The following is a 9,952-nucleotide window of genomic DNA, read 5'->3' on the forward strand; positions in this document are numbered from 1 at the left end:
TTACCACTTAGCTTTAAATGCATTCCAGAGTCAGGCGCTAACAAGTTACCTAGCTATGGTTTGCGAATTCCACATAATAAGTAACATAATATCTGGTTTACGAAATACAATTCGTGTTACCACCTACTAAGTGAAATTCGCAAATCATAAGTAGATAACCAGTTGTGTTAATATGTTCACAGACAAGTGGTACCAATGGTCATTTGTTCGATGGGAGTTTTTTGAAGGGTGAACCTCAGCACGTCTGACCTATCCGTATACATACATTAGATAAGGAGGAAAGAAAACTGCTAAACATGTTTTCACGAAGGGAGACACTTCTCTGAAATTTTTACAATATCCTGTTTTAAAATGATGGCATGTCAATTTTATTTTCCTCTTGCGGTCTCCCATATAACCGCATTTCCGTCTTGGGATGTTTGCTCAAAACTAGAAAATCACAACAACAACCATGTTTAATGTGTGTTTAATGGTGCAAAAAATCTTAATTAATTATTTTAACTGGGATGCATGCTCGTTTGTAACACAATCAGGAGACACGTCATATCAATCAATTTCATCTGACGTAAATTCTTGAATTAAGACATTGTTTTACATGGGGAAGGTTTGGCCACATTTATGAATCAATCAGAGATATAATTAATTGTTGCTATTAGTCATATATTTTGATCGTTGGAATATATAAAGGCAAAAACGACAGAATGATCCGGTGTATTTCGTTTTTGATTTAAGAAGATCAAAATTTAAGAAAATTAAAATGGAATCAATTCCCATTTTTATTGTTTTAACGGTGCTAGGAGTTGTTTGCGGACAAGAATATGCCGGTGGAGGTAAGATTTACCTGTTGTAAACATTGTAATAGTTTTTATATATAAATGCGTTCCACTCATCACACGTAAGTAGCATAGCTCTTTGATCTAAATTTCATACCATACGTTTTTCACTCTTATAATATGACATATAAATGTGTGTGTTATTTGTTTGTGATTGTATTTTATATTTTGCAATGACTACGTTTGAAACGGATAACGTCATGTACATGTTGCTATTACCAATAAACTATGAGTTTTAGCTTGTTTATTTCAAATTAAATAAAGCACTTTAATATGGCTCATTTACTTGTTTTGTTAAGTGTTTTTTAAGTGAAATCAAAATTAATAAACATTTTAACAAGCTTCATGGTCCACAAAAATAATTTATAACATTCAGTGATTAAAATTATTTATCTATTTATTTTATAACATAATTGCTTTGCATTGAAAGTTATGCTAATTATATATATATATATATATATATATATATATATATATATATATATATATATATATATATATATATATATATATATATATATATATATATATATAGTATGTTTTTATGTATTCACTGATTATATTTAAGGTATATTTTTTTAATTATGGAAACCGAATGAATATAATCATTTAAGGCGAACATGTTTGTAATAAAACTGTAAAAGAAATTTATTGACCGATGGGGGATCTAAATGTCAATAGCTTATGGAAACTTGTTTGTTTAACTTTATTTCATCGAATGAACACCGAATATAATACTGTGATTTTTCGTCAATTTAAAAGAAAAAATCATACCAGCTTAAACAAACATCGTCCTTGTTACCCCTCTCATTTTGCAAGAGTAGAAACCCCTCTTATATCAACTATTGGTATACAATGTTGTAAAAATGGCGCTATTCCGAGAATTTCACAAGTATCTGAATTTAAGCTGTGTTCTTAACGTATATTTTATTGTTCAATTTTGACCATGTACATAAACATAGAGCGCTAGCAAGAACGCAAACAACTCACTGACTCACACAACCCCGTATAAGGAAGTTACAGTCACGTGATATTTTAGCGGCAAATCAAACCACTTAGCTGCTTGCTTCTTTTAATTATTACTGCTGATGGATAACAGCCGTCTAAATGTTCGAAAAAGTGATTTGATATGGTTACAATGGGAATGGATTTACTGTCAAAAAAGAACAATAACAAGGAGAAAGAGCAGCTAAAAGAAAATATGTTTCTGTTCCTTTTTGACAAAACCGACAATGTTGACGTTTTGATAATTTATGCAATTGAGGTATGTGTTTATATTTGTTTACTGTGATGGCATCGTTATTTCTGGTAAAATAATTGTTTCCCCCCATCATTTTTCCCAGTTTTAAGCTATTTTTAATATGCAAAGAAATATTAAAATATTTTTGCGCTGAATTTTGTTTTAAAAATGATCACCGCATTTCGTCACCTGGAAATAACAATCATTAAGTAAACGTAATACAGTTCGTGACGTGGATTATCTCAATATATCGAACTAAGCAGAACGCATAGTTGTCGTCATTCATGTATGTGAGGGTACCGCTTTTTAGTGATCAATTCCAATGTGAATATTATCTGACTTCAATAGACATACGAAGTTCAGTCGATAAATACATATATTGCCCTAAGAAGATCGTACCTCATGACCTCATTAGTCAAATAAAGGTTTACAGCGTATGCGCAGACGGCACAGCGATATACAGGAAATAGACGCGCAAAGATCTATATGAAATAGACGAACAACAATATACTGGAAACAGACGCACGTGTTTTGCTTTCTGTAAAATCATTGACTCTCACAACGGTTAAAATTGATTAACATAACATTAGTCTACAGACAACACTTCGACGGTCATTGGCCCGTAAATTAGTGCCAAAACCAGGTGTTAATCGTCGATGGCTTGCCGATGGCTTACATCCCAGATGACTGACCTTTGAATTAGACCTGTACTGCAGGCACTATGTTGGCATTATCCTTTATAATGTTGTTGTTTTTAGATGTAAATTCCATAAAAATTAACTTTTGTTTTAGTGGTCCACACAATAATTCAGCCCCATCAATAGCAGCTATACTTTTTGGTCTTAGTTGTGAGAGCGGTCAGATGTTAATACTTCCCCGCAAAAAAAAACAGCCCTACTGTTAAGTTACAGTTTTTAAAGCGAGCCAGACTACAATACTGTCCCGCAAAAAATGTCGCTACTAGTTCGCCTAACTTTTTTGAGCGGGCCTGACTTCAATGTTCTCCCGCAAACAAACGACCCTTTTGTTAGGTCACACTTTTAAGAGCGGACTGGTTTATAATTCTGCCCAATGAATAACGGCCCTACTGTCAAGTCACAAATTTTAGTGAGTTCGTTGGGTTTCAGTATGGTTGACGGAGACGCAACGATATAATGTTTCACTCATTAAAATAATTAAAAAAATATTATTATTATTATTATTATTATTATTATTATTATTATTATTATTATTATTATTACTATTATTATTATTATTATTATTATTATTATTATTATTATTATTATTATTATTATTATTATTATTATTTTACTATATGAAATGTTTTAGCATTCATTCTACACCACCCGCAGGAAGACGTCCAAGTCCATATATTCTTGAACTATGACATGAAAAACTGGTCCTGATAGGCTAAAGTGTGAATTCTGGTCCGGTTACATCAATGTTCCTTTTGGATTGACGAGGATTGCTACTGCTCGATTTTACCATCTTACAAGACTGTATAATATTTCAGGTATTCCTACCAGGCCTCCAGGTGGAACAATCTGTGCCCGGGTGAAATGTAGTTGGCCACAATGTCCTGGCGGGGCTCGGCCACAGACATTACCTGGTCAATGTTGTCCCTCTTGCCCGCTTCCCGTTGGACCCGATTGCTCAAGGACATTCTGTACACTGGACATTAAGATTTGTGCGGACGGGCGGCAAGCCCCTGTCCCACCTGGAGAATGTTGTCCACGATGCATCGACCCACCAAGTGAGATATTTACAAAGAATATAGTAATACATGTAATATGCGATTATTGCAAGTACCTGTGACTTTCTCGGATGAATTATCGACATTTAACACTACAATTTTAATAACATAACATACAAGATAATTGTTCATTTCAGTGTAAGATCGTAATATATTTCATCAAGTGAGGGTCACGAATAAGATAATCAATATTGGTGATCATGAAGTGAAATGCATTACCGAAACGAACATTTTATTTCCAGCCTTGTGAGTGCTGAAGTTTTATTTGTGACTGGGAACGTGCTTATCTGTCGAAATAGTGAAAAATATCAATTTTAAATATTCACCCTGTCACATAGTAAAATATCATATCCCTTATTACTGATAAATCAATATCATTGTAAAGGATATAATAAAAAGTATTTTTCAATTAGAATACACTTAAAAGATAAAAATATTACAACTACAGAAGAAAGTTATTAAGCGAGCATGTTCTGGGTCAAGATTGGTCCAATCCTTTGACTCGTATTTAACACCTAATATTCCCAAAAAAGGACACAGTACTGGTTTCTGCCCAGGAAACGGACTCGAGAGTGATTCTATAAGCTTAGCTTTCGTCACAATCGAGCTAAAATAAACTTGTATAAACTAACATCATTCGCAAATACTCTGGCTTTACTCTTTTTGAAAGCACTTTATTGTGTGCATTATTATGTTGGTTAGCATCATGGCTCAATATTTTGACAAAAATAAAACTCTACGGCACGCACTTTCTTGAGTAGTTATTCAAGAATAATTTACTTTACTTTAGTTTGAGTTTTGCTCTTGATTTGTTTTCTTTTTACTGTTGAATGAAGTGTTTTTATCCACACAATATATGCAAGAATGTTCCTTTAAAGTAGTATCACATATAAAATTGTGATCCATGTTATGCGGTTTTGTGGTAATATGATGTAGCTTATCGAATTGCTTGGTAAAGAAAATTTTACAATGAATGATATCAATAATATATGACCAGATGTATAACCATTGTATGTTTTTAATTTTTATAGTAGTTATCTTAATTGGATTAAAAACGATTAAAGCTAATATAATTACGGGAAAATAACGGACAGAATAAAGACATAGATTTATGACTATAATATTTAATATAACCTCAGGAGCTTGTATATTATATAAGCGATCAAGATTGAAACACACATTGTCTATTTAGATACAGGTACAAAGCCTGGTCAATGTCCACAGAGACGCGGCAGTGCTTGTAGATCTGTGCATCCTGAATGCAACGGAGATTACTCTTGTCCCGGAAGTCAAAAATGCTGCAGTACCGGTTGTGGACGCCGATGCACTAGACCTTTGTTTGGTAAGAATAAAACGTTCTTTAATTATGATGGTTATTATTTAGTGACAGTAGCAGCAGCAGCAGTAGCAGCAGCAGAAGCAGAAGCAGTAGCATTAGCAGTAGCAGTAGCAGTAGTAGTAGCAGTAGTGGTAGTAGTAGTAGAAATATTAGTAGTTAAATGATGGTTTCGATAATGTTAACCGAATCGTTAGGTCATAAAGTCATATTTCGGCTATTGTTTTTACATAACGCGTGTATTTGCATGAGTTTTTCCTGATATCTACCTTTAAATGGACGGCAACTTGGCATACCATTTGCATCACTTTTTGTTATTTGCAGTGGGAGATTATCGCGGATAAAGTCAAAGTGAAGTTACAAGCGAGGTGAACATCAAGGACTGTAACTTATGTTATTGAGTAAATTATTATGTTAGGTTTTCTATGTCGTAATAAATGACATATTTAAGGTGTATTTAAAATTTAGCACTTTAACAATGGTGTCTTAGATGTCGTTCATAATTAAAATTTAACCATTGCAAACTGATATATTAGACGATATGAATATACTTTTAATGCACGTAATGTATTTAATATAACATTTATGTTAACGATGAACAATAAATGCATAACAACACTCATGTGTTCTTGTAATCAATGTGTACCTTTTATTAAATATGGAAATGTGTCCCTTTGTCAGCACTTGTTGAATTTATCTTGTATATTTATTTATCTTAATAAGTCAAAACTGATAAATCGATTATACTTGATAATTGATTGTATTATTGAAAAAGGTCAACTGCATGCATCTTATTTTTCCTACTGTCCTCCCTACCTATTCTTATAAGAAACAAATATTTTTTTTTGTGAATATTTTATCATTTCATCTTATTTTTTATGAAAGAGAACATGGATTTACATATGAATATAGTACCTTCCCTAACCGAACATGGTGTTTTACAAAATTACGGTTCAAGCACCTTAGCGCAGAGCAATAATTATACTACACAAACCGCATAGTAATTCAATATTTCTTTAGAAACAGGGACTGCTCTCTGACCTCTAACATGATAGGACTTTCTGTTGCATTAACGTCTCATTAATCCCAACGCTATTCCAATATACTCCAAAGTAATTTTTAAGCTCAAAATCCATCCAGAATAACCACTAGAAAACCCCATTTAAGCCAGGTATGAATATACACTGAACGAGATACAAACACCATCCAAAATCACGCATTCAGACCGGCATGTTCAGTAAATACACTTCTTTAAGGGAGAATTTAAACTAGTTTTATTTAATATTACACAAAAGAAATCTTTGTATCCTCACAGTAGTAAAACATTTAAACATAAAATCACGCTTCCAACATAAATGCCGCAGCACCATTGGTCCGGGACTTGTCACGCGGTGACCCCATATTTTGGAAATTTATATCGTACCAAAATTGCGTCTTTGCTCTCAGCCGATATGGTTTCCCTTGCCCCGTATATCCCATATCGGGTAAACCTACTAACCCCGTAACTTATAATTAACCCTGCATATACACATAGAGTCTTAACGACACTGAACGAGAGACACAAACGTCATTGAACGAGAGACACAAACGACATTGAACGAGAGACACAAACGACACTGAACGAGAGACACAAACGACACATGTACAAACACAACGAATATACATCAAAGTACATTCAGCGAAAATTGTTTTAAATCTGTGTTTTGGCGAGACCTTTCAGAGACGCCGTCAAAGGCAAAGCATTCAAAAAGTATACTATCAGATTACGTTGCATTCCCTCACGTGGGACCTATAAAGCAGCATAAGGTATAGTTACCAGACACATCACATTTTGATTTAAGTATTAAACCAACCAAACGCATCGTCTATCAAAACATACTAAGGTAACCACTTTTCACATTCAGTTATTTGACTGCATATTCTGCCAATCATGTAATAGTTTCCGTATTGGAATATTCAGTAGCTTTCAGACGCGACGAAACATGCAATTTCACTGCTTCGTCTGCCAATACATGTTATGGATTCCACGTTTGAATATTCAGTAGTTTTTAGACGAGATAAAACACGCAATTTTACTGCTTCGTCTTCAAATACATGTTATGGACGTCACATTGGAATATTAAGTAGCTAACAGACGAGATAAAACACGCAATTTCACTGCTTCATCTGCCAATACATGTTATGGATTCCACGTTTGAATATTCAGTAGCTTTCAGACGAGATAAAACACGCAATTTCACTGCTTCACTGATCCTTTTCTAGAATTAAAAGGGAATTTGAGGATACGTCTGCGGTAAATCCGTGTCTATTATTATGAATAATTCAAATATTACCTCATCTTTACCAAATGAATTCAGGAATACCAAGACTTTTGTCAACACAATTATTGCAAATGTTTATAACAGTGAAGGATTTTTTTCCTGAAAGAATTTGAACTTAGTGATATGTCTACAAGTTGCCCTAACACAATAAACCACTTCAGACGTCCTTCAACTCGCATATCCGGCTTTGAATATCGCCACATCATCAGAGCACATAACCAAGATCAACGCTCGTTTAATTATGCAATTAATTATTATCGTCATTAAATATAATTTATATTAATTTTGATATTTTTTTCAGTAGCAAGTCGTGATGCATTTACTGTAAACAAAGTTTACATCCATCATAAAGTTTATGCTTACGCAATTTCTTTAATGAAGACATGATTCTAAAATGTGGCGAGTTTACCGCATTTACGATTTATTAATAAAATTTGGTAAAGTCATGCATATCAATTGTTAAAACATTAACAATGAAGATAATCTTTACTTCTTATCTGACACGATAGTTTCTGTTTCAGATCAGGAAATCAAAATGAAAGCCTTTTTTTTTGTAACGTTCAAACGTTGCTAGGAGTTGACTGCGGGCCCCACTCTGTGGGAGGAGGTAAGAATAAATAATAGTTGCAAATTTTTCAATTGCTATAATTAAGATAGCTTAATTATAAACGCTTAACAATTAAATAAATAAATTTTAAATAGATCATTTTCTAATTGCTTTTATTAAAATAACTGGTATTCAAATTGCTAAATTTTAAAAAGCTTACATTTAAAAAGCTAAATCGTAAAAAGCCAAAAAGTATTTTAAATAATTCCATCAGATTGGGTTATTTTTACATTGCTCTTTAACCCTTTACTTCATAGATACGCAATTTTACTTATCTATCCATAGCTTCATAGATACGGATCTTAACGTTTTATCCATAGCTTCATAGATACGTAATCCTACGTATTCGCAATGTAGGGGCATTTATTTTCATACCTGATGCTTGTTTATTCGCTATAAATTCATATTCATGAAGTATAAACATCGATAAATATAATGCACTAAAAAAAACACTATGTTACTATTTAAAGAATTTCGGAAAATCGCGAAATAAGGTCACTGGTATCAAAGATGCGTAAAACGTTGACTGCGCAGGTTTGTGGGCATTCCTTTCTCGTTTTCCTCGTGGAAATTTACAGAATACTGCAAGTTATAATTAACTACCAATAATACAACTATATTTTATTGATCACGCGCCTTACGTCACAGGTCATGGTTCGAAAACGTGTCAAAATGTCGGCCATGTTGGATAAACAAAAATCATCTGGCTTGTATAAACAAAGGCCATAAATCATTATATGGGACATATGTGTCACTTCTGTTTCGCTAATCCGGTCATAAAAATGCGCATCTGCTTCTACAAATTGAAAGTAAGTACAAATGTGTTCTAAAATAATGACTATCCCTATTGTTAAACTTTGACATGACCCAATTTAACATCGATCAGCTGTTGAAACACGTGTTTTCGAATACACAAGAATGCAATGTAGAGCTAATTTCTGCCCTTGTTAACTTCAGTTTAAAACAACATTCCTGAATAATGTCATTTATATTTCAGTGTTTGTCTGACGAATCGGAACATTCTGGCTTCGATTAAAATTAGTTTGAGTACGACGTCGAGATGGCGAATTCGGACCTCGGCGTCACGCACACAAGGATACGAGAAATGAGGATTTTTAAAATCAAACCCAAATGACAATACCTGGACATGCAATAAACGATATAAATTTAGAAAACAACAACATGCAGGCCTCATTTAGTAGTTGAATAATAACTTTATCTGTTCATTGTATTGTTTAATAACCGAAAGTTATACGTACTGTGACTTTTGATCAACTTTTTTTTTTCTTCTGTTTCATATATATAAATATACCGTGCTTCTTCGTTGTGAATTATTTTTTAATTCTGTCCATCTTTGTTTCAATTCAGGTTGCATTAAATGAATTATAAAAATATGTTGTTTATATAATATTTTGTGTTATGTTTGATAAATAAAAGTGTAATAAAAATTAATTTTCATCAAATTTGACATATTTTTCTGTTTATTTATGAATATCATGCGTAAATAATTTAGATAACAAAATAAAATTTATATGACTGGATTGGAAATTTAATTCTCTATAAACTTTACATTGATGACTTATTGATTAAACCAAAAGAAATACTAAGAAAATAGGTTTGTAATACATGAGGGTTAAAATTCCAATAATATCAATAATCTCCTATGAAGTAGGGGTACTGATATGAACTGATAAGCCATACACTGGCAGCCTGAAATGGCTTAGGTTTACATGAAGTAAAGGGTTAATTGCTTTATTCAGGATAAAGTCAAGAAGTTTTCCAAGTCAATATATGTTTGACCTATGACATGACGAATTGCTCCTGATAGGCAAAAGTGTTATTTCTGGTGCGGTTACACCAAT

At 32.9% G+C, this 9,952-nt stretch overlaps 1 protein-coding gene across 1 annotated transcript; it reads left to right on the forward strand.

Moving 5' to 3' along the window:
- Positions 1-675: 675 nt before the first annotated feature.
- LOC128206697 (WAP four-disulfide core domain protein 5-like) lies at positions 676-5,780 on the forward strand. Its single transcript, XM_052909314.1, has 4 exons — positions 676-830; positions 3,587-3,826; positions 5,019-5,168; positions 5,487-5,780. Exons 1-4 carry the CDS (start codon positions 758-760, stop codon positions 5,504-5,506), a joined length of 483 nt encoding a protein of 160 aa, XP_052765274.1. The 5' UTR covers positions 676-757; the 3' UTR covers positions 5,507-5,780.
- Positions 5,781-9,952: the final 4,172 nt, after the last annotated feature.

Source organism: Mya arenaria, chromosome 10 (assembly GCF_026914265.1).
Source record: "Mya arenaria isolate MELC-2E11 chromosome 10, ASM2691426v1".
NCBI lineage: Eukaryota > Metazoa > Mollusca > Bivalvia > Myida > Myidae > Mya > Mya arenaria.

Coding starts and splice junctions, on each gene's coding strand:
- LOC128206697 (XM_052909314.1), top strand. CDS start 758: ATGGAATCAATTCCCATTTTTATTGTTTTAACGGTGCTAGGAGTTGTT. Junction 3,827..5,018: donor ACGATGCATCGACCCACCAA/GTGAGATATTTA, acceptor TTGTCTATTTAG/ATACAGGTACAAAGCCTGGT. Junction 5,169..5,486: donor ATGCACTAGACCTTTGTTTG/GTAAGAATAAAA, acceptor TGTTATTTGCAG/TGGGAGATTATCGCGGATAA.